We start from the raw sequence: 26,527 nt of genomic DNA, 5'->3' as shown, positions 1-26,527 counted from the left end.
TGAGCTTTTTATAACTGGAATTATATAACATAAATATTTAACTTTATATTGACCTTTGGCCAACAACTCTTCTGTTGACTGCCTTCGTAAATTTAGTTGGATTATGCAACACAGAAACGTTAATTCAATGAGTCATGATGAGTGCGTACCCCTCTAACCATATGCCTAGTATAAAATGAAATGTTTTTCTTATAGTGAGGAATATCGCTTTATTTATTTTGGCCAAAGCAGGATATCTGTACTTGTATATAGTTGTTTGTTTTATTTTAAGGTAAATGATGAATGAGAGTTTTTTTTATTACATCTAACCATTAATCTACTGTCATGCAGCTGAATAAAAGCTTGTATTCAAGGAGAAATTTGGTCTATTCATTCCAGTGAAAAGGGGAATTAAAAAAAAATAAATTCCACCTTTTTTCATTTAATTTCAAAAGAGAATTCAAAGATAAGTTATGAAAAGAAAGTTGTTGGGTTTTTTCTTTTTTTAAACCAAACTGTAACTTTGACATCGTGGAGTACTAAATAACTTTATGGCATGCTCTTTGATTTTAAGGGAACTTTTGTTTGGAATCTTGCTTCCTGCAAGTATCGGGGGAATGCGTAATGAAAGCACACACTGAGACTGAATAAGTATTTGTGAATGTGCCAGGAAGATTGTCAGGAAGCTTTTGTTCACTTCTAAAACCTCACAGAGTCTCATGAAATACAGTTACAATTCCCAAATAGCTGAGAGGCGGATACTGTCCTCCTTTATTGTCAAAGTGACTGTTTGGTATTTCTAAAATATAAGACAAAAAAAACAAAAAACGCAAGACATAGATCGCCAATGTAAGTTTGTTATTGTTACCATAAAATACATTGTCAATACCGAAGATTACATTTGAAATGGTGACATTTTGGTGTTGTTTGATACAATACATACGCTCAAATTAAAATTAAATAAAGAGGAAGAGAACATGTTTTTCGATTACCCACGATAGAATTACTAGCAGGCTGTTTATCAGTACTGTATGTCTGCAGGGGTGGCTTCCTTATAATTCAGGTTGTGTTACGACTTGACCTGAGGATTCTTAACACCCAGCTTATTCTGTTTTAGGTCTCCAGAAGTAAAAAAAAAAAAAAAAGATATATATGTATATTTTTTTCCTGTTTTTGCAAGGCAGAAACAAGCAAGCGTTTTTACTCCTTGAAGATAAACCTAATGCCAAGGTATTCAAATGATGGGAAAATTTTATCTTGGATTCTAATAGCAATGTTGTATGTTTGCCAAGGTGCATGTGTGTCCTCAGTTCACCCTGCTGCCCATATGTTTTTTGCAAGTAAGGGCGTGTTGGCTGCATGGCTGAAGGAAAAACTATTGAAAGTATCTGTTCTGAGAATTATCTGGTTTGTTTTAATAGTGTAAAGATATGTGAGGCTGTTGATCTTCTCATTTTGTTATCGTTAAGGATTCTTTTGTTTGTTTTGCTTTATTTGGAATCATAGTAGGCTAAAGGTTGAGAGTGTGCAGTTACTCTTTATAGTTTTGTTCTTTAGATCAGTATTACACATCTCCATAAAACATTTTAGTAATGTCATTTTCAGGCTTTCTGATTTTTAAAGGGAATATAGCAGGAATATCTTAGCTATTTTCTTTATTCTCAAACAAGCTGGTGTTTAAATGTAAGCAAAAAATAAAAAATAACATGAGGTGATATATGATTTTTTTTAACTAGCTGAAAAGCTCTGCAGTACTTAAAAAAAAATCAATAACCATTAATTTAACATAACCAGCCATCCATCCATCTTCTCCTGCTTATTCTGTCAGGGTTGTGGTGGCACCGGTGACTATCTCCGGCAGTCTATGGGCGAAAGGCGAGGTACACCCTGGAGAGGTCGCCACCCTATTAGAGGGAACATAGAGACACACTACCATGCACGCACATACCCACAACTAAGGACAATTTAGAGATACCAGTTAACCCCACAGTCAGGTTTTTGGACTGTGGGAGGAAGCTGGAGTACCCAGAGAGAACCCACGCATGCACAAGGAGGACGTATAAACTCTATGTAGAAAGACTCCGTGCCGGGAATCGAACGCGATACCTTCTTGCTGCAGGGCAAAACTGCTGCAAACTGCCACCTCACAATCAACCAATTACAACTACACGTCCATACAGCGATAGCTTTTAATAAACCACAAACTAAGATAACAAATAAAACTTATCACAATCCTTTGTACGCTGGGTCACTGACCCCCAAATAACTAATGCACCTTGTAAAATTAATCTTGCACTGTACATCACAGTTGCAATAGAGAGGCCATTAAATTATGGCCCGCATTTGTATCAATATATTAATAAATATTTTCCAGTGCTGTTTCCTGCAACAGCTTTTGCTTGAATCAGTCATAACCAGCGGTGTCCTGGAATCAACCAAAAAAAAAAAATAATTAAAAAATGTGTTACCTTAGCCGTGGAGAACTGTTTGGACTGAATTTTTTATTTATTTAATGACTGTAATATTTCATGGATAATCATAATAATTGTTTTGGTCCTAACATAGAGCCCTGCGGTACCCCACAAAACATTCATACCGTAATTATATAGATATATCTTCACAAATTGCTGCCTGTTATTTAAGTTGCCACCTATTGAGATTGAAACTTCTCCCTTATATCCTTCAGTGTAATAGCTCAGAAATTCATGTTTCATCATGTGAAATTTGTTTACGATAAGAGATTATCCCAACTGTTAATTTCTGTCCAAGTTTTAAATTACAACTGTTGGACCAGGTTTAACAAATGCCCACGCAAATTCACTTCTATGAAAGCAGCGACGCATGCAGAACAATGACTTTGACATTTTAAAATAATTAGAGGGAGAAAAAAAGTGTGATTGTTGAAGTGGTGCTTGTATTGCCTGCATTGCATTTTCATTATAAATGCAGACCACATGTCAAGATTCATTTCATGTTTAAGGTGCTTGTTACGCCAAAATAGCAGTTTCACTGTGCTTTTTTTATGTTTCAGAGCTTTAAATAACACTGAAGGATAACCCATGAAACTAAAATTTAGCAAATATGTTATTTTTCACTTATAGTTTTTAAGGTTAATTAATGCTTCAATGAAAATAAATCCTTTTCAGTCTTTAAGTGTCACAGGCTTTGCTGCTAGCTACAGTCTGATCATTCAATCTATTAATCTTATAGTGTTTCCACCAGTTTTCAGGGTCAGCCAAGCGTATTCCAACATGCTTTTATAGGAAGGCCAGGTCACCAGGCTAACACACACAAAAAAAGGAAGACAGTTAGAGAGGTAATAGGATGTATTTATTAAAGATGCTAGTATTGTGGGTTCATACAAAACAACTTTATATGTGCACAAAAAAAGATTACTTAAAAATCCATATTGACGTAAATCCTTTTAAAGCCTTTTCATCTAACCATGATGGCACACATGAGGTATCCCGTTTTTAATACCTGATGACCTACTGAAAATAGCTGCAGTATTTTTTATAGTAACATTAGCAGTAAAAGCTGGTAGGCTAAGGTTTCACTCGTGTATAGATTATTCCTTTTAAAGGAAATCTTTCTGCTCCACCGAAAACGACAGTAACCAACAATTCATAGGGTTTAGCAAGACTAAAGAGCTAGATGATTAGCGTATAAACAGAGGTGGTGGGCGGTTATATTATCTCTCCACTTAGGAGGTCACTCCTCCGTAGTAACTGTTTCTGTTCATAGAGCAAATCAGAGGACAAACTAAGCTGGAACAGATCATCACAGCAAGGAAAGCGATGGTGGGAAATGTGCCGTCCTGTTGATAAGACCAAAATGGCAAGTAGGTTTATCAGAAAATATGAAAACATTCTTTAATGGTAAGTTTTGGGTTTATACTGAAGGTATGAATATGTTTATTAGGGGGAAAAAAAACGTTTTAGAAAAAATCGTAATCATATTTTTACCCATATTTAAACAGGTAATAATAGTCTTAAGCTATGTACACTATAAATTATGATTGGGGAAGGTGGCTTTGCTTCTTTAATGCATGCAGTGCAGCAAAAAATATATAATTATCAAAATATTGTCACCTAAACATTTTGTTGTGCATTTTGTTGCAAACTTGATGGTCAAGTGTAAGAAGTAACCATCTTACAAAAGTATTCATATACATTTTTGCATACATTTATTACCCATGAATGAGAAAAAAAAAAAACAAAAAAACATGGGACTATTCCCCTCATAATTTATCTGTTATATAAAGTTGAACTGTTTGCAACTTAATCTCAAATGAAATCCACCTGTTTGGCAAGAGAGCATTAGAAGCAAATAGTATCAGTGGAGCTGCAGGATCCCACATCTCAGGTTAGAGAATCAAGGTTTATCCTGACTAGGGGATCTACTAGCATGTTTTTCCCTGTAGATGGGATAAAAGCTTAGGGATTAGATGACAAAACAGATATTCAATGGAAAAGTTGCACTGCATGTCACTGTGAGCACTAATCCTCCCATGAAATAAGGTGGTTCCTTTCTTCTACAGAGACACGGAAGCTGGTCAAAATTGATAGGAAGACACCTAAGAAGAAAACATGTTTCAGAAGTCTATAATGGAATACTTTAGATCAAACATTTTAATTAGCTGGAATTATCCTGCTAAAATCAACACTTAAAAATCTTTTTATACACTCTAATCATAATGTGAAATTGGCAAAAAAAATGTTGGTGGCCTGAGAAATAACGTCAGACGACTTGTAAAAGCATGCCACACCTTTCAGATTTTTATCAACAAAAAGAATAACAATAAAAGTCTATATTGTTTCAACTTGGCCACTCTGCCCACTTAGTGTTTGTGTATCAGATAAAACTTCAATAAAGAACATTGAACTTTATGGTTGTTATGTGATCAAATGTGGAAAGGTTCATTGGCAAGGCTGCTTCTAAAGGCGCTGTATGTGTGGCTTCCATAAGAAGAGCAAACATTATAAAAATGTTGTGACCTCTTCTGAGGCCAACATGGAATGATAATTGGCTGTGTGCCCAACTTTTATAATATGCCTTATAACTAGTAGTACCTCCCTGACAAGTCAGCCCAACATAGTTTTCCTGCTGTTTTGCTGGCAGCTAGTAATAACAGGTTCAACCCTGAGAGCAAATCTCCCTGGGAAACGAAGCTAGACCGAACGTTTTACAATAGAGCTTCAACAAAAGCTTTAAAGGCAGTCAGCGTCGTTATTTGGAATCTGTTAATTTTTATTTTTTTTCCCGTTGGTTGTATGATTTTTAATAAGGGATGAAAATATTGTTACAGGATTGGTAAATGTGACTCAACCGAGTTTGTGCTTTAACAGATATTTTAATAGGTCATTTATTCATTAGTTTTCTGCAGATGACTATGTTTTGACTTCCTTCTTTCGATATTCTATCAACCTGGTTATGGTACATGTGGCAGGTGCCCTCTGGGACCCGACGCTCTCTTTAGCTGAATGACCTTTTGTGTCCTTATTAAAGCCTAATTTCTATTAAACCAAATGCGTAGTGTGATGAGTGTGTGTAAATATTTTAAATATACTCAACCTTTCGAAATAATCCCCTTTACTTCGCCTTTGCTTTGACGTTACACGTTCCCCTATCAGTCTCGCTTACACTGGTGTGGGTGAAATAGTTTTTGGCCTTTATCTCCTGTTTCTTGCCAAATTCCGTTGCTTAAGTTTGTTTTGCAATACGGTGCTGCTTGGATAAACTTTCCCAGTGTGGTTTGATTGCCACACCTTGAAGGATTAACTGAAGACCTTCTTTTTGTTTTAACTTGTTCGACAGACCTAACTTTAACAGTGTTTGTCAGCATGGCCTCAGACCACCGACCTAAATGTACATTAGAGGCACTTGGTGACGGTGTGTGCATTCAGTGGTGCTCGGTTGTGTTTCAGTGCGTCAGCGTTACACTTTTAGATGTCATATGTCAAATGAGCTGTTGAGACATATATAATCTGTATTTACTGCACAACAGCTTGCTGGACTATAAATACACCAAACAGTGCTAACCTCCATATGTCTATGAATAAGCACAGAGTGTTTGTATTAACTCTGAAGGATTTACTATCTTACTAATATATTGGGGAACTGTGCATATGCATGTTTATGACACTTTAAATGCACAAAATAACTTACATTTTTACAAAGCACGTATACTTATTTCTCAACTTCTTTCTCATGATGAAATTTGTATAGTTGACCCTTTAGATGCACTCTGGCGCAATAAAGAAACGGTGTAAAACTCTTTAGCAATCTCTGACCTTTTTTATCTGTTGCCTTTTATGTAAATTTGACCAAAAATGACTAGATTGTTTAAGGCTTTCAGAATTCTTTCAACTGCAAAATATTGAGGCTTTAAGATTTTATAAAGGAGGCCCCCAAAGTTCTGGCCTCAAACCAAGACCTGCAACCAAAACTTCAGGATTGTGCTTGAGCTACTTGACGCCTCCCCAACCCTGTGCCTTTGTGAATGTCCAGCTCCTCATGGCAGCTGCACGAGGGAGCACGAGCCGGCAGACCCTCGTGCAGCTGCTGGTGAAACACATGGCACAGAAATCCTGAATCTGCTTACAATCGCATTCACAAAGCGGAAGAGTAATGTAGATTTAGTAGCTAAACTGCCTGTTAGATTACAACCAACATGGCCAGGTGTTTATTCTAAGTGTCTTTGCCAGCAAATGATAGAAAACAATTGTTCACTGGTGTTTTTATTGTCTTAATGATGACATGTGGTTGTAAAACTTGTTGCAGCAATGGTACTATTAATTCCAAGTGACAATCCTGAACTTAATATGTTCAGAATCTGTGTTGTTCTGCTCAGTGCAAGAAGAGCTTGCTCGTTACCTAAAGCTACTGTACACATTGCCTTCTATTAAATCAGCACAAAGCGCCTTCTCTACTCATTTATCTCTTTAGGACAGAAAATCAGAAGACACTTTGTTTTCTTCAGATAAGATATAAAGGCCTAATGTTGCCACATTTTCTGCATGAGGTCCTATATAGTGTCATGGTTATACTTGTTTTCTTTAGGTTTTTATCTAAACCAAAACATTTTCCACTTATATTATTACCAGAATTGAGCCACTATGGGATTCTCACAGTGCTCTAAATAAAAATCCAGAAATGTTATCATATTTTCAAACAGGTTTGAAACTGAAATATAGAAGCAAATCAATCAGTTTCACTTGAACTAGATGTTCAAGAAAAACTGTGCGAGATAGTTTGACAATGTAATTCTTCTTAACTTTTATGTCAACAATTTTTTTGAAAATACAGAAAATATATATATTTTTAATAGTAGTGGTAGTAATTATCAAGTGCTTACTATGTTATACCTTTTTTGCTGCCCAGCTGTTTCCAGAGAGACGTAAAAAACAGATTTTGTTTAGTTAACTTGTCAAGTTTTGTTTGCTAGCCTGGATTCTGCTGCTGAACAGATGTTCCATTAATATCTTGGGATGGGAAAATATAATATTTATCTTCACTGAGTAAAAAAAGTATAATAAATAACAATTGTGAATTATTAGGAATATCATATATGCACACTTTGAAATAAGTACCTAAAAATATGAGATCAAATTTGACATCTTATATAAAGCTTGCAGCAGATGGGGTAAGACTGTGATTCTCTATGCTGGAACTCATTTCACTGTGTTACTCATCCTGGCAACTTATAAATCTAATGTGTAAAGATAAATTGTGAAAGTCTTTACACTGTATCTGTTAGAACATCACTTTTTTTGTCGTTTAACTGAAGTCTGTCTTCGAGCAGATTTTTTTTTTTAATCATACAACTTTGTTTTTCTGGTCTTAGCCAATCTTTCCCTTAGCAAAAAGTAGTTTATTCAAGTATACTAAAAGTGCACTAATTTCATACTTAAAATCAGGCAATGCACTTAGAGTTTACTTATTTTAAACTATATTTCATATACTTAACAAAAGTATAGTCAAGGGTACTTGGCTATACTATTGTTTACTTTATTGTTTACTAAAGTATACTTTAAGTATACTTAAAGTAAAGTTAAAATGTAAAGTTAAAAATGTCCCGATTTAGTTCGAAGAGGTTTTACTTTAGTAATACTTCAAGTACACTCAAAGTACATTGTTCGGTATATTTTTTAAACTTATACGTATGTATTCTTAATAGAACTTACTTCAAGTATACTACTTTTTGCTAAGGGTTGGAGTTGACACTTTTTTTATATTCACATTTAAGACTCATATTTTGAAGAAAAAAAAAATAGAAACTTTTATTGTATTTCCTTTTTTTGTTGACTACCGGCTAACAAAAACGGTTTATTAGGTTCAATGCTGGTGCTTAGTTACATAAGCATTGCCAACAACTCAACGATTTGTTAACACCATGTAAATATATTGTTAACTGCTGGCTGCTAATAATGCTAAAGCTATCTATGGATTACCAACCAATTAGATACATTTAATGGCTATTTACTATTCTTATAATGGGTCTTTTTAGCATTTGATGCATTTAAAATCTGTGACACCAAAACAGACCTTAACTAGATCGTTTGAAAACATCGCAAAAAAAAATTTTTTTTTTCAGCTTTGTAGCTTTAAGAGCATCATTTATTTAAAAAAAAAAGCTTAAAGAGGACAATATATAGAATATATAAAAATCCTGAACCGGATTATAGATTTTGTAAAACCTATGTTTAACAAATATAAATACAAGATAGGACAAATGTTCTAACTTGCAAATAGGGTTGTCAAAAGTATCGATACTCAAAAAAGTATCGATACTGAAACGTTGTATCCGGATACAATACTCATTTTCAAAAGTATCGAGTATAGGGCTGGGTATTGTTCAAAAATTTTCGGTTCCGGTACCAATACCGATACCTTCACTTCGATACCGGTTCCTGAACGATACTTTTTTTGATACCAGTTTTATAATATCAATTCGAGAAAAAAAAGAAAATTACACAACATAAAAAAGTACAAATCTTGAGTTTTATTTTAAGCTCTGTTTTTTCCATTTACATTTTTCCTCTTACATAAAAAAAAAATTCAGTGTCTAATATTCACTGTTACATTGTGAGGACCTTTTTACTTAGCAGTTTTCCTTTAGAAAAATGACCATGTCTGACAAACAAGCCCGTTGAATGGGATCCTACTGACAGCGCACCGCTGGTATGGGGGGTCTGAGCGGCTCCCACAGAAATATTGGAAGGCCGGATGAACTGACTGCACTGATTAAGTTTTCAGGTGGATTTTCCCACTTAAAAACATAATGAAACTACTTTATTCCCACTGATCACAGCAAATATAGCTGCAAGGCAAATAAAGGATAGAGTATCTCCGCCCAACGCGCGTCAGAGCCACTTTTCGACCGCGCAGCCAGAGCAGCAAAGCTTCTTCAGCCGCGCGTCAGAAGCCGGCACAAGCAGCAAAAAAGAAGCAGCAGACGTGATTTTGCTGCTCCTGCTGCGTCCAGTTTGAAAGCAGCATTCTCCAATAGTGTCTCGCATTATTCACTCCGCCCTGGCTTTGCTCTGCCCACGGGCTGCTGAGAGGAGGATGGTCGCGCCGGCTGCGGTCCGCTCTTCTTGCAGTCAAACACCGAGCAACTTTCTGCTCTTAAATTGTTTCCGTGCACGATGTATTGCATTACGCACTATTGGCATCAGTCTTAATAAAGTGAAGCCGCACTTTTGACCTGGGGGGCATTTTAAAGGGGTTCCACGACGCTCACAACCAGTTCACAACAGATACACATGAACCCTGGCTGTAGGCGTGACCACCTGTGTATTTTTCCTGGATGACGCAATCACGTTAAGTGTTACAGCCAATCACCGAAACTTGGTACCGAAAGACGAGGCGTGTTTCGGTACTCTGTAGAACCGAAGCATTTCGGTCGGTACCATAAAAGTACCGAAGTTCGGTACCCAGCCCTAATCGAGTACCAGTCGCACCTAAACAGTCATTCATCAAAAGTGCAGAATAGAGGAAAATGCACTTTCTGAACACTGTGTGATCGAATAATTCTACGCACTTTTCAGTTTCAGACTTTTTTTGTAACAGTTGCAGCTGCTGAGAATAATTTTTTTTCTTAACCGGTTTGGTTAGTGGCATTGTTATGTGTACAAAGCATAGCCAAGTAAGGAAAACTTAATTTTAATTTTGTAAGTTTTTTTATCAAGCTTGCTAAATACTGTGCACAGCAAACAACCTCAAAATGTTGTTCTTATTGTTTATTTATTTATTGTATTTTAATTATTAATCAAAATATTTCTGTTGAAATTTTATCCTTGTGGTATCGAAAATGGTATCGAGTATCGAATATTTTCCTTAGTATTGGTATCGAGTTGAAAAGTTTAGTATTGTGACAACCCTACTTGCAAACCCTTAAAAATGTTTCGTAAAGAAAAAAAGCTTTCCCTGAATATAGCTAAAATCTCCCCTTAAATCACTCACCAAAAACCTAACATTCTGTTTCCTCTCATGTCTCAGGAGTCGGATGCATCGTCACACCCCTCCTCATTACTGTAATAACCAATAATGGATAAAAATCTCCTACATAAGCAGCTGTGTAGGTCCATGAAGATCTCTTAATAGCCCGTTAGGTCTCTTTTTAGAGAGCCAACATGCCCTTGACTTGTGTAGTAGCTGTAGAGTGGCAGTTGCTGTAGACTCTTGTGCCTGAACGATAACTCTTGAATTTAACTTTATTTGCTTCTGGAGGTCTGGCTGGGGGGGTCAGAGGTGTTTTTTTTTTTGTTTTTTTTTTGAGTTTGTCATATGAGTAGTCAGATGTTTCATTTTGGTCAAAAGCTAATTAATAACAGCTGAGCCTTTTGCCAAATCTGAATTCTGTTCCATCACTTCTGCAAAGTACAATCTTTGATTTGAATAGCCACAAACTGGTAACGGCTCGTTGTTTTCTGGTACAAACTGGTCCTTCATTTTTTTTTAAATAGAGGATTCACTGATTATTCAGTGTTTTTGTGGACTTTGACTTGGAAAGTGTTTAAGAAGTTGATAATCTTCCTATCTGTGAAGAAAAAAGAAGCCGCTGTGGATATCAGGTCATGGTGAATGTGTTCTTTCCACAAAATGAAGACCCTGAAACATCTCCTCTGTTAAAAGGAAATATAAATTTGAGTGTTTTCAACGTGCGTAATGCTTTTGAAGTTTTTATTATTATTATTATATGCTTAAGGAGCTCATTTGAAAGCTGCACATCCTGTCACAATGATCCCCTTTCCTTTGGACCGAATGCCTTAACAAATTAATCTGCTTTTCTGTTGAGACGTTTTATTGGCAGTGGAACTAATCGCAAACAGTCAGATTAAATTTAGTGTGCTTTACGGTGTTAACACACGTTCCTCCGATGCACAGAAATCCACAATCATAATACCGGTCACTCAAGCACGTTGAGCTTAACTGTGGTCATAACGTTTCCTTAATGTAATTACTCCGTGATACTCTGACCAAATTTGTGAAATGTAATTTAAGTAATTTTGCATGTTTGAAATAAAGTTGCGAAAGTGAAATCTTCTGGCTTCTTATTGCAAAAGTTCATAAAGATTCTGGTTTGTAGGAGGGTTATGAAATTTCTTTAAAACCTGTAGAGAATTCTGTTTATTTATTTAAAACTATATCTCTAATGACGCCCCCTTAGGTTTCAGCCAAAAGACGAGCAGAAATAGAAGAAAAAAAAGAAAATGTAGATGTGTAAACATCTTGGCTTCACTTGTCTGCAGCCTACGTGTGCTTGTTGATGAAATCCAAGCTTCTGCTGTAAAGGCAAATCAATTAAATCTTGACACTGATTTGTTTTTCTGCTGCTTTTTTTTATGTAGCATATAGTTAGATGCATTACTTCAGTGTTAAGTGCTTCGCAGCATTATAGAGAAACACTCAAAGGTAATAAGAGACACAGTGCTCTGAATTACTCGGATTTAATCAGCAATCACAACTTTGTTGGCTGGAGATGAATAATTTTTAATAAATTATTGTGGTGTAGATAGAGGACTGCTGCGATCCTTCAATGTTCGCTGACATTTAATTAGATTTTTTTCTCCTGTTCTTTTTGGAGAAGATGGTGATAACAATGAATTGTGCCTGGATACTGTTTGTCAGGTGAACATAGTGTACCTCTATTAAACACACCCTCTTCTATCTCGTATCTGATCTCCACCATTATTGCTGAGCATTTCATTGTGTCCTTGCTTTATATATTTACACTGTAAACGAAATTGCATCGGATCACTAAGTGAGAAAGCTTGGATTGGCATAGATAGATTTAATTTACTCCTTAACCAGAAAACTTTAGAGGTTGTGGAAGCTGCAAGCAAAAAAAAAAAACTTCAGCAACTCTTCATGTGTGCAAGTCGCCCATCAGAATCATGGAGATGATGCGAGCAGAAGCGAGGACGTGAGCTTTTTCCACGGTGCCCCGTGGCCCTTTTGTCTCCAGATTTAAATGTACCAGGGCCCTTAGTCTGCCTGTAGTGTTTGTGCGCTGTAAGCATTATTTGCATATTCAACATGTACATTATTCACATGGCTGATACTGCTCCTTTCATAATCGGGCCTCATGTGTCTCTTTTCAGACCCATCCCCCACCCTCAACATTTTGAACCCCTCCCTTTTGATTAACTATTGTCCAATTTGATACAGCGTATTTCAGGAGCTTGTCACCTAATGCAGGCAGCTGATTAACCTGGGGTCTGGCTGTTGAAGCTCCAATCCCCGTCCTGTCTTAATTTCTTTTTTTTCTTTTTTTTGGTCTCTTGCACCCCCCTTCTACCCCTCCTCCGCCCCTCCTCAGCCCTTTGTTGTGGTGGCAGCAGCGGAGCATGCATTGCATTGGGGCGGTCTGAAGCATTGTGTCTGATTTCCAGCAGACAAAACTGACCTCTGGGGATTTACTGACAGTAAACTCCTCAGAGGCAGACACAGAGCTGGGATAGAGCGTTGACGAAGCTAGAGAGGCGTTGGGTGAGTGGGGGTCGTTGGAGAAGGTTTGTAAAGAGATAGGCACAGAAAAGAAAAGATTGACACATAAATGCATGGAGCAAAGGAGTTTCAACACTGTGAAGCAGGAAACAGGTGGAGACAAGGAGGGAAAAATCGATATTATGGGACAAGGGGTGCAAACATGTGGAATTAAGTTCGATTTCTACATTTAATTTTTTTCAGTATAGTATTTTCTGTTGGTAAGTGAGAGAAAATGGCCGCCTCCTACGAGGATCTAATTAATTTTGAAGGATCATCAGCCCCTTTAGTCCGAGGCAGGGTACAGGAGGGGCGGGAGGGGAGGCAGACCCCTGGGGTGATTAGAATTCACTGCAGGTAGGCGCTGGCTGCTGCTCACCCACTGTGTCACGGCTAAAATGGAACCACTGTTGTGAGTGGCAGTCTGGGCAACAGTAGCCTGCCTTATCCTGGCCTGCTCCTTTGTTGCCAGTGTTCACCTTACTTTACCCCTCAGGCCGGTGGATTTACATGTCGGTTTGGTTGCGCCGAACAAGGAATATTACAAACACACATGTTTGCATTTTCGAAAGCAAATAAAAACGAACAGGAAGAAAAATGGTCTATGACAGCAGGATACAGTAGCGCCTCACGATAACCCCCGTAGGGAATGAAAAAGGTAAAATGTTTTTTTATTGGGGATAGATTTAAGCAGTTAGCCAAATTGGTCTGAATTTGGCAATGAAATATGACATTTTGGTTTCTTTTTTTCTTAAAAATATTTTTTTTAAATGGGGGAAAAGTCATTATGCAATTAAAATTGGGCAGTTCTCTCATTTAGACATGGGATTTAGACTGAATAGTTTCTTATTACAGGTGTAACAATACATAAGTCTCATGAGATAAGAACAGACACAATGTTGGGATTAAAACTCAACATCAGATTTGAAAAAAAATTGTTTTTGGAAAGTTAAACCCAAATAATTTAGTCCAGTAGATTTAAGTTTACAATTAATATTTTAGTTTTAGCAAAACGTTTCTTTCTAAACTAAGAAATATCAATGTCTTTGAGTTATCTAGCTAGAGTAGCAATGTAATGCACAATGGCCCTTGACCTGGTAGCTTGGAGACTAGGGAGGAAGCTAAAAATCTGGGTGATGGTTAGGAGGCCTCTAAACCGATTCCTTTCCTTTTGGAACGGATGTTTTTTGTTTGTTTTTTTTACAGAATGATTTTCCAGAAAAGAACAATCATATAGGTAGAAGAAATATAGGAGTTTGTTTTTTCTTTATTGCGCTTTTTTGCTTTGTATATTTAAAATATAACCCCCCAAAATCATAAGCACTTGTTTCAGCACATAGTAATAATGGTTTTCCTTACATCATGTTACCCCTCTACCAATCCAAACCTCAGCGTTTGTACCTACACATTCTCCATTATCCCTTTTTATAAAATTCTAATTTTAACTCACAATTTTATACCCTTGGAGTGTAATTTCCATGTATAAATTTTACAGTTTCTATCTCTCTCTTTTTTTTTCTAAAAGTAAATGACATTTAGGTTTTGTAGTTCTAACCAGATCCCTGACTTGAATCTGACAGAAAATTTGTGGAAGGATTTGGGTAATATCAAGCAGATCTTCGAAAAATTACGATAAATTGCCAAAATTGCAAGCACTAATAACAGTTGATTGCTCCATTGGTCATTTAAATTATTCCACTGATTGACGAAAGAGACGTAAATGATAAAAAAAAAGGTTTTGCCACAATTTTTAAATCAAATGTAAATAAACACTACTTAATATTTTTTACATTGTTTCTGACAAGATATAATACAAGCTTCTCTCCAAAGATAAAAAACAACAACTCCATAGTTGACTGGAAATCATTTTTGATCAGTGATATTAATAAGTCAGCCCAAAATTTCATTTTTTTTTTATTAACACATAAAAAAAAATGAAATTTTGGGCTGACTTATTAAATATAGTCCATCAATTGCATAGTTATGGCTATCCTAATTCTAAAAATGATGATGATGGCCACTAATATCTGTTCAGTGTAAATTTATACTTTTCAGATTTATTTCAATGTAAATAGTAAAAAGTCTGGCCCAAAACTCAAATGGTATTCCGACTCATTTAAAAGCAAACACCTAAAAACCTCTAAGATTTAGTGACTATAGTAAGCTAGGAAACAGCTTTAGCATGATTAGCGGCTAACAGTTAGCTAGTTGCCATTTTACTAAATACTTTAGTCTAATGTTGTCTGCCTAGTGAAATTGCTATAATCTTGGCATAAATCTTGGTTACGATTTCTCTCTTCCACAAAGGGAGCAAACCACAACTTAGTCAAAAATACCAATACACATTATATTATATAGCTTTGTCTGCTTTGCCATAAATTTAGATACGTTTTATTTTTTATTACTTGGTATTCTTATTGTCTCATTTTCAAATCAGATCCTGTAATAACTTGTATTATACCGATACCAGTATCAAGCGGGGTCCCGATACAGCACTAAAATGGTGGTATCGTAATATACTAACAAATAGGGCACCGATACCATTTTGAGAGCCAAAAGTTTATTCAACTATTGTCACCATTCAAGGTAGGCAATATAAAGTTCTACTGGATTCACTTTGTATTAGTCTTTTTCCTGCTTCCCAAAGGTAGGCAGCAGCTTGACAAAGCCATGATGGCAATTATTTTACATCCAAGTTGTATGTAGTTCTTCGTATATACACACACACATCGATGTCAAACAGATGGTATCGGCATATCAGTATCGACCAATGATGCACAGCCAGGTATCGGTATTGGGGCCAAAAAAATGGCATCAGTGCAACACTAGTAATAACCGAGCTGCAGTTTGTTGCCGGGGACATTTTTTTCATAGTCATAGATTGCTTTATGGAAATGTAGTTCTGTGAAATCTATTAATAATGCTATTAGCAGGTTGGCTACAGGGGTCATCATGATAATAATTTTATTTATAGTTTAAATGATAAATTAAACTGAATGATGCTTCAAAAAATTTGGTGAATTGCAATGATTTTGATTTTTCAAATTTTTCCTTTTTTTTCCATTGGGTGAATTGACAAATTTGAAGAATATGATTAACTGCTGTAACTGTGGGAAGTTTAGTGAGTTCTGTATGTAACTGGTGTCCTAAAAAAAGCCTTTTTTAGAGTTAAATATTTTTTAAGAGCATTTTTTATGATTGTGACACTATTGTTACCTAAGAGAGACTGCAAAAGAATAATTAATAAATAATTTTTAATCTACAATTTTATCATTATCTTGAAAATACCACAACATTTTAACATTTTTCCATTTTAACCAGGACAATCGCCTTTTCCTAATTGCCTTGTATTTTGGTTTGAAAAGAGATAAGATTATAGAAGTGGTGATTATTTAAAATAGTTCTATGCATATATAATGGTTAGATAGGACTTTTTGTAATGCAGACACTAGCACACACTATATGTAATTTTGCACACATGCAAGTGCTTTACATAACGTGCATTTCTGTTAATAGACATAGTTTGTAGCAACTACCCTTCTGTGACTTAGTCATTATAAATATTTATCAATATTTTTATACATATTTTTTGCAGGTTATCTTTGTTTACGAGCCATTAACAACAGCTGTCCATAAACCTGTCTTTGAACAGATTTTGAACCAAAAGGAGAGATAAAATTTTTCCTACAAATGCTGATTTTCGTCTGTAAATCGTAGTCTATAGTGGCTGTAACTCAGAAAATTTACATTTTTAAACTTGGTAATACCACTACTCAGGTAAAGTCCAAACTTGCTAACAAAAATAGTCCATCAATATACAATATATCAATATTTATTTTTGAAATCTCGTCAGAATAATTGGTTATCTCCAGTATTAGCATTTTAGTAGCTGTAAAATACTATGGGAAGTTGCATAATATTTCATGCTTCTCTCTCTTCAGACACCCTCAGAAGGTCTCAAATATTACATATCTGTCAGAAAGAAATGCACCCTGAACACACAATACACCAAGCATTCAAGTGTTCTACATTAAAGCGTTTTATTTAGATTTAAAAACACTATTTGAAGGTCCCATCATAGCAAAGATTCTCATTGAGGTATGTAATGCTCATGTGTGAAAACAGAGACGTAAACCACCATGAAATTATTTTGGCTTAGCAAACAGAACATAGACTATAGTCCAATATGCCTGACGGTTACGGAGACATAAAGGACCAGGAGCTTAAACATCTTAATAAATGTCCCTATATTGTAATTGAGCATGTAGTAGACACTGGAAGAGTGGATTTTTTTTTTTTTTTTTTTTTTGCAGTTTACTTCTACTTTTATGGTTAAAATCTTGTTAAAAGCCCTCACTAGCAAATTCATAGCATTCAAATTGGGGCCTCATCAAAAGGTTTGGTCTCGCTCTCTATAGTGGCTAAAATATCCACACCAGGCTTTCACTGTCTCCTACTCGCATCTGCAATTAGGCTTATGACACAATACGGTCAATAAACAACCAAAGAACAATGTATTAATAAGGAGATAACTGAAAATGACCTCGATGGTAATGTTATTTTCAATCAGTAAGACTAGCTATAATAGTACTGTACTACTATGCTATTTATTAACACCACAAACCGTTTCTTTTCTATACCAAAGTTAATTTATGAAGCTACCAGAAAAGGAGGAAAATGAAACTGATGTATCTGACCACGAGCATAAAATTAAACTTCATAGAATGTGTCCTTACACATGATCGCTCTGCTTTGGCAGCTCGTAAGTTTTATAATCCGCTACGATCTAACAATGTCACATTACCCAATGCTACAACATGGAAAAAAAATCAAGTGATTCGTCATGGTTTTATGTTTTCATGGGTATGAAGTGATTTATGTACAGGAAGCAAGAAATGGGGGCTACAAATTGGCTACGGAACAAATTGACAGAGCTGTTCAAGTCCTTAAAAAGAAAATGGGATTCAGCAGAACAGAGCGCAGAGAAAAAGCTGAAATCAGTAACATCCCGGGTAGATATGCTCAAGGCTTGTCTGTTTTGAGCACACCTTACTTAAAGTTAATTTTATCGATGTAACAGCAAAAGTTTACTCAAATATCATAGTTAGAGATTTTAATTCGAAGCGTCTGTTTTCTTTTTCTTGACTGTGTGTGACTGTTTTCCATGGCACAGAATGATCCATCCCAATTTGGGGAAATTATTCTCTACCGTTGCCATTACATGCCAATACTTGTCCGCATCAAATATGTAAGATGAAGCACATTTCAGGGAAACAAACATCGGTGCAGGGATTTCAGAACATCGTAAAGTGGAAAACGTGGAATCGCTTGGAATTACTTCTGCTCTCCTCCACTTTGCAGCACCAAAATCAGGAAAGAACTCATCCTGCTGGAGGCACATCCATTATCTAAAACATATTTGTATATTACCTTGGTACAGAAAAAAATCAAATAGTTGCATTAATCTGCAGACAGAATGCGTCACAAAATTGTGCTTGAGTTCCTCTGTAGAACTTCTCTAGTGCTGTGAAAGAGTAATTCGTGTCAACACTAATGTGCAGGTCTGGTCAAACCCCAGCACCGCTCTGGTTACTCAGCGGCCCGGTGTGGCTGCTGGCATTTCAGAAAGAGAGCACTTCAATTTAGTGTTTTGGCAAATGGAACTAGTGCTGAATGTTTTTTGTTTTTTTTCTATGTTCAATATATCCCACAAAAATATTTAAGAGTGTCGGGTCAAACTGAACCGACATTAAGTGTGTAATTTCCAGATACTTTTAAGGCTTTACTGGTTGTACTTCAATGTATTCTGGACATTTTAACACATAAAAAAAGAACAAACGTGTGTGGAAATTAATTTTTATATTGCTTCTATGTATTTTTTTTTACTTTGCCTTACTTTGGGTGATGTTTTCTGGGCTGTGGCTCATTTTAGATTGTTTCTGTTGCCAGTTTTTTTGGAGTCAAACGTTTCTTAGTTCATGCGTTTGTTGAAATGAAGAGCAATTGTGTCAGGCTTTCTTGGCGTCACCAAACCAGCACATCACATGCCTCATGCTGTTGAATGCCTTTCTTGTGATTTCCAGAGTAAGCCTTGCATGCTTAATATTTGACTCATCTCTATTATCTTAGAGCTTACATTTACTCTGCACTTATATGCAACATTACACAGATAAAATTTTGGATTAAAGAACGTTTCGTGGTTTTGATTTTCTCAGTTTTATATTCAAACAAAAGGCCATCCTTGATATTTATAAGAGCGAAAGATTATTTTTCTTGACAAGGGTGTGGCTTTGTTATTCTGCAGTTGAGGGGGGGGGGAGAGGCAACCAAAGACAAAATCATATTCAACATTGATTTGTGATTTGGAAGTCATGTGATCACAGAAACGTCCACTCGCCTTGCTGTAAAAACTCTTCACACATCTGTTGCAGCATGTCTGTGGCAGATATTCCTGTTACTGTGGCTCGAGGTTCATTAAGGGAGTGGCAACATCGACAGGCAGAATGTGGCATTAAGATTTGTCTTTGTGTCCCCCCTCCCCACCCGCTTCCCCCCTCTCTTCCCCTCCTCTCCAAACACTGTAGCAGAGGAACACATGATTTGGACTGAGAGGACTGACAGCCTTGCCTAGCACCAGGTCACTGATCAGCCATCTCCACCAGCAAGCTGACCCGCTTTTCATCACCAGCCTCACAAGCATTTCATAAAAAAAAAAAAAACATCATCTAACTGTGAGTAATGGCCAGCTTAATTTTTTTTTAACTCACATCACTATTTTAATTGTGATTTTCACTTTAGTTTACCTAGTGTCATAAGGTTGATTAATAATGTGTTGCATTCTTTTTAATTTTAATAAATTGCATTTTTTTGTGTGTGTGAATACATTTTAAAAAAGACATTAACCTAAAATTATATATAATGTCCACATAGGTTTATTTTATATTTAGTTTTAAAGGGAGTGCACATATTTTATTTTGTATTTTTTTTAAACTCATCCAAAAACACCTTCAGTTGCAAACAATCCAATACTTGACAAGCTTTACTAAATCAAATCTGCTGCAGCTTTAAATATCACATTTCTACATTTTCTTCTTACTTTATTTAAATATTCTTTTTTTTTTCTTTCTTCCAGCTGAGGGAAAAAAGGCACATTAGGTTATCTCTGATCAGCTAGGTCACATATAGTGTATTCAAAGGATAGTTAGGAAATGGCATCATTGTGAACACATGGCTGACAAAAGAGGCCTGTTGTCCTTTTAGCACAGTGCACCACCTAAAGGCGGTTGTAGGTACTTCAGGACAAAAACAACTAAATTTACTTAATAAAATAATCATCTTGATTCTTCATCACCTGAGACAACTTTTGTTTGTTTGTATCAGGCACAGTGCTAAGAACCAGTAGTGTCAGTATGAATAAAAATAATTCTTCTGGTTGTTTTATAGGTTAGTTTTTTACTTTTTTAAATTTATAATTGATTCTGTCATACTAACAAAAATTTTTTTGTTTGTTTTTAAAATAGATTTTTGTTTTTTTTTTCAGTATATTTCTGTGATGTGTAAAATTAAAAGGCCGTTTTGGTGAACGGCACTAAAAGTTAATTTATTAAAGTAATTAAATTCATACATCGAAACTAATCTGCTCTATATACTCATTACACACAGACCGATATGTTTGAAGTGTGTGTCTCGGTTCATTTTGATCGCCACTGCAGACAGGCGATCAGTCTATGGCTTTGCTGAGGTGTTAGGAGGTTGCTTTATTATCAGCCCTCATATATTCTGCACTGTTTGGTTCAGTTGATATCATCTTCCTTTTTGAGAAAATGTGATAATTTTTCTGTAAAGCATTTATGCAGTGACACTTAAAACAGATATGTTTGGCAATGTGGCCATCAAGTTCTGCATTAAAATAAATCTAGTTTTCCCTAAAAAAGTATCAGCAGAAGGAAGCATGAAAGTAATCATAAAGTGATCTAAAGTATCTTGGTCAGCAGCTGTATTAAAATTGGACCTGATGAAACACCAGAAGATAAAAAGGCTCCCAAAATCTGTTTTCTGACACCAGAGGTAAGATTCCTCTGGTGTCATCCCTGTTTCAGGAGTAGCCCAACACAAACAATATAAAAGTTGTTGCCAATTTCCTGGATTCAACTGTTTATAGCAGCTCTAGAAGTTGCGTTTATCCCGGATGTTTATGTCCTACACTTTTTCCTTCCACTCAACTTTCTATCAATATGCTTAGACGAGACACTCTAGGCAGGCAGCTTCTTTATTTAGGACGTTGATCAGATTATCTTCTGTCATCAACACCTTCCATATGGTTGTGTAAATTATAACACAAAGTTTTAGAACATGTCACTTCATATAATAAAGCAAATATTGTGTTTTATTTTGTAATCTGTAATTTGAGGTACCTGTTAATGGTAAGGTTTTCAGCCGGCTTCGTTCCTCCCTCTTTCCAGGTGTCATCAGTTGCAAGGGGATGACCGAGCGCATTCATAACATCAATCTCCACAACTTCAGCAATTCTGTACTTGAGACCCTCAATGAGCAACGAAACCGCGGGCACTTCTGTGACGTGACCGTTCGGATCCATGGAAGCATGCTGCGAGCTCACCGGTGCGTGCTGGCCGCTGGAAGCCCATTCTTTCAGGACAAGCTGCTCTTGGGCTACAGTGACATCGAGATCCCCTCTGTGGTCTCAGTTCAATCCATCCAGAAGCTGATTGACTTTATGTACAGTGGCATTCTGCGAGTGTCTCAGTCAGAAGCTCTGCAGATCCTCACCGCCGCCAGCATTCTGCAGATAAAGACCGTCATTGATGAGTGCACTCGCATTGTGTCCCAGAACGTGGGCCTTGCTGGTCCAGGGGGGTTCCCGGTGATACCAGGAGATTCTGGCCAGGACACCCCTCGTGGCACACCAGAGTCTGGCACCTCTGGGCCCAGCAGCGATGCGGAGTCAGGCTATATGCAAGTAACATCACAGCAAAGTGTAGATCGTGCATACACATCACTATACTCCTTCCCTGGCCTATCTCTGCAGAATGGCACCCGTGAGCGGTCCCTTTACGCTAATCAACTGTCTGCAAACTATCCGAGTAATCAGAGGGATCAGTCTCAAGATCCAGCCTGGATGAACCGCATCCAGGATCGGTCCCAGCAGGGGGATCGCTTGTTTTCCACTGCAGAGTCTACTCACTGCCGCAAGCAACAACGACCGTCACGCATCAGTACAGAAGGACTGCACATAAAGCAGGAGGCCGAAGATGAGTACACCTGCTGTGACGATATGGGCGACTGCCAGGATGACACTGATCACAATGAGGGTGTGGAGAGCGAATCCAAGGTTGAAAACTTTGACTCAGGGGTGAGCTCTTCCATCAGCACAGAGACGGATACCATGGAGCAGCAGTCATACCTGACAGGCTTCAGTCGAGACGGGGTTGGGGAGGGACAGCAAAACGAAGGTGCCATGGTGCAGATAGAGGTTAGCAACTCGTCCCCGGAGCAAATGCAAAAGACGGAGGATGGGGACACTTCCCACAGCACTAGTGACAGTAGCATGATGCAGCCCCTGCCAAACTCAGTCAAACTCAGCCCCATGTCCCAGTACATGCGCCAGATAGAATCACACACCAGCAACCTGAGGATGGCACCCACCCTGACCAGCAATTCCCAAGTGGGCACTGCTGTAAGTACCTTCCTGCCCACACTCTTCCCCGCACAGCCGTCTAGAGACAACAAGTCTTTCCTGTACCTTCATGGCCAGCAGCAGCCCCAGTTTGTGGCAGTGCCCCCGCCCGCAATGCCATCATTCCCAAACCCCATGTCGGTACCGCAGGCACCATCGCAGCAACAGCAGGCTACAGGAGGGATGGGTCCAGGGGAGAAGAAGCCCTATGAATGCACTCTCTGCAGTAAAACCTTTACTGCCAAACAGAATTATGTCAAACACATGTTTGTTCATACTGGTAAGTCAAAGTTTCCAACAGAAATGTTAAATGCCTGCTAAAAGGTTAAGTGAGACAAAGGATTAGGGTTAAGTAGGATTTTATTTTTTTATCATCATCACAGATTCTTTCAATATCTTAGGTTTTGATTTTAAAAATGAAGAAATCATCCCATATTGTGCTTTTTGTAGTTTTACAAATATTAAAAGCTCAAATATAGAGATAATTATAATAATCCTTATAATTACATTTATTTTATATCACACTCAGCATCTTATCTGCTGAGGAATAGTTAAAGGTTAGTCGAATTACATTTGGTCATTTGCAGTAAATGATCTAGTGTGTAATCTCTGCTCATTTTTTTGAGAATCAACTATTTTAGTTTAATATGTTGGTAAGCTTAGTTGGACTAACTGTATTTTATCTGCTTGAACCACTATACCAGTTGTTGATATTATCAGCTGTTATTGCTGATATGGATCTCTTTTTTGTTTCACTTCTTCAGGTTTAGTTATGACCAACTTGTTTTGTTTTGCATAGGAAATCCTGGGATTGTGTAACAGACCACACAAGATGAGACAGCACCATGTACTTATTTCTATAGGAATGATAATGAAAAGCACACCCTACATACAAACATTGAAACAATAGGATTTAAAAGATGATAGGTTTATTATGATTCCTCTATATTAATACCCATCTATTGTTTATTAGAGTTGTACCTATCAATAGTTTTGTGGCTTATTTACTTTATCTTTGGATTTCCTAAAGCTTTGATCTGCCGTTCCCAATTTCAGCAGTTTTAAATCTTTCTACTTAACTATACTTTGTTTATTTCTTTCCTGCCTTGTGGAGTCAGATAGTTATATCAGGGCTGTAACGATTGTTCGGACTAATTGATTATTAAGATAATCGTCAACAAATTTAGTAATCGATTAATTGTTAACTGTAGTAAAGAGAATCTAAAACATGCATTTTGCTGACAGAGCTACCCACATAGACCATTAAAAAGATACACAAATTTTTTGCATGCAAGATATAAAAAGAAAAAAAAAGTTTTATCCTTAAATATGCTCTATCCAGAACTCTTTAAGTGGGAAGGTTTTAGTTTCACCTGGTTTAAATTCTACAAAAAAAACTTCTTTACTAAACCTTTTTCTATTCCAATTATTAATCAATAAAAAAAATAAAAAAACAGATTAATGGATAAGCAAAATTATCATTAGTTACAGCCTACTCCATATTAGTAGAAACACTACAGCGCCCAATGTAGAGTCATGGTTACGCTGTTCCCTTTAACAATGAAATAATTAGCTTTTATTCATATTTTTATTTCAGTTAGATTTTCACAGTGATATTAAGTTTTGAATAGATTCCTTGGAACATTTTGAAGCATTCTGACTGTCAAGAATATTTGACAATATCACATTATTTTCATTTGAAAGCATAAAATAATATTCTATTCCAGCTTTATGGTCAAATATGTGTTAAAATATTAGAAGAAAACATGATGTTTTTAATCATCTAATTAGCAATTAGCCTGGTTAGCATGATTAACTGTAAAGTGCTTAGCTCTGAGAAATTTCCACATACAGCACATCTCATGAGTTTGGAGGATAAAAATAAAACAGGCCAACATTTCTATACTAAGTTCAGCCTTGTTTTTGAAAGTTGACTCAAACTAGAATTAGCAAGCACACCTCTAAAGTACATTACTTCCTGTTTAATACCATTTAGTGAAAGTAACACCTTTCTACTGAACCCCACTTTGACAAAATCCAGACTATGACTAAATAAAAAATACTGAATAAATATTGTACTAACTGTGCAAGTCGAACTACTTCAATAATATTATGAAATTATACATATTTACTATATAGACTAAACTAGACTGATTAAAATAGTCTGAAATTAGGTTAATTTGAAAACAGCTGAAAATAAGTCTTTGTGTTTTTTTAAAGGCGCCCGGTCACATACTATGACATTACCTGTCAATATGGCAGCGGCTCACTCGAGTTGCATAAAAAGCTTTCCGTATTTAATTATAGTGCCCTGTTGGTTTCTCATATTTTTTCTTTATTTAACAGTTTGTTTCTGCTCTATTTGTTTGTAAACAAAGCGCTTTGTATATATTCACCATAAAATATTACCACAGGTACAATATTGCATATTTGGGAAATCAGCAAGAATATCTAAGAATATCTTAGAATATCTAAGATCAAGTTGGAAAAAGTACAAAAACAAAATAGATCCCAGAAGGGATAAACTAAAAGTCATGCTTGCAATATAACATGTATGTTTGTGTTCACTGAGGAGGGCGCTGACGCTCTGGAAGAAATGTATAGCTGGATTTCGATTATGCTGCCAAGTCAAAAGATGCGTGAGGACATAGCCTTACGGATACAGATGCCTGATAAAAAGCCCAATCTAACGCTCCAAGTTCTAGTGATTGAAACATTTTTAGGGTATACACTGGAAAAAGGATCTATGAATAAATCAAAATGACTCAAATTAAGTGTTTTCACCCATAATTTGAGTAGGTAAATGAGATAGTTTGGCAATGGAATTAGTATTTTAAATCTTAAAATAAGATAATTAGATAAGATGCACTTGAAATAAGACAATGCAGTTGTGTTTTCTTATTTTAAATGCAAATTGTCTTGTTCCATTGGCAAAATGTGTCTTTTACTTTCTCAAGCCAACAAATACACTTATTTTAAGAAAAAATTACTTCTCTAGATTTTGATTTCTTCTAGTGTATAAAACATATGATATTAACAGTTGTTTGAGTTTCGAATTTGGTTATATAAGCTGATAGCAGATGATGTGCAACAATGTTTGTGTCTGCAGATCACGTCTGCTGCAAAAATTCTTTACAAAAAGGACTAAGTAAACACTTTCAATATGCTTAGTGTATTGCGTGATTTGAAGATAAATACATATACTATGTTTTCCCTATAGTTGTATTATGTGACTTGGCCCCTTTAAGCAATGCCAACCTCATCATTTAGCTCCTGTGGAAATCATCCTGACAAAAGAAAAGAATCAAATATCATATAATTAGATGGTCCCATAAAATAACCAGATTCAAACAACCATTATTATTCATTACAATCCATTTCCTGGCCAGAAGTACTTGATATATATGGGATACTGACAGAGCAGTGTTAGACAGAGATAATAAATCTTTCACACTGTCTGTAGACCGCATCCTTCAGTGAAATAAAAGTTTAAACAAAATGAACACAGAATTAGTTAATTCTAGCTTAAGGTATGTACTTACAAGATAGCATTTGAGGTTTATGCACACAATCCAGCTACATGATCCATATGAAAAGTCTGCTGGCTGTGTTTCAGGAAAATTAAGGGTCACAAAATGGACTTGACTCTCTTCCAAATCAATTATTTGCTCATGTTTTTGCCTTTAATATCTCACTATATGCTTTCAGAGAGCCTAATAAACACTCTGCACAATGAGGAAGCTGAAATCCTTCATTAAAAATGGCCGCACCACACAGATTTTGACATTTCAGTCAAAGCCCTCATCAAGTTGGCTGTTTACACGATGAACAGATGGAGCTAAATTAGCTTTAGAAACGGAG

At 36.4% G+C, this 26,527-nt stretch overlaps 1 protein-coding gene across 1 annotated transcript in view; it reads left to right on the top strand.

Annotated features, from left to right (window-relative positions):
* Positions 1 to 26,527, top strand: part of zbtb20 (zinc finger and BTB domain containing 20) — a 35,694-nt gene that overhangs the window by 5,566 nt on the left and 3,601 nt on the right. The window contains exons 2-3 of the mRNA XM_038277630.1: positions 19,557 to 19,703; positions 21,435 to 22,946. Of these exons, the coding sequence (XP_038133558.1) occupies positions 21,455 to 22,946 (1,492 nt within the window). The 5' untranslated portion in view covers positions 19,557 to 19,703; positions 21,435 to 21,454. The remainder of the gene's footprint in view (positions 1 to 19,556; positions 19,704 to 21,434; positions 22,947 to 26,527) is intronic.

The sequence above is a fragment of the Cyprinodon tularosa genome, unplaced genomic scaffold, assembly GCF_016077235.1.
Source record: "Cyprinodon tularosa strain WSP-4 unplaced genomic scaffold, ASM1607723v1 ctg101, whole genome shotgun sequence".
Taxonomy (NCBI): Eukaryota; Metazoa; Chordata; class Actinopteri; order Cyprinodontiformes; family Cyprinodontidae; genus Cyprinodon; species Cyprinodon tularosa.
Note: the sequence above shows the minus strand (reverse complement) of the source record. Positions and strands in the feature narration are given on the sequence as shown.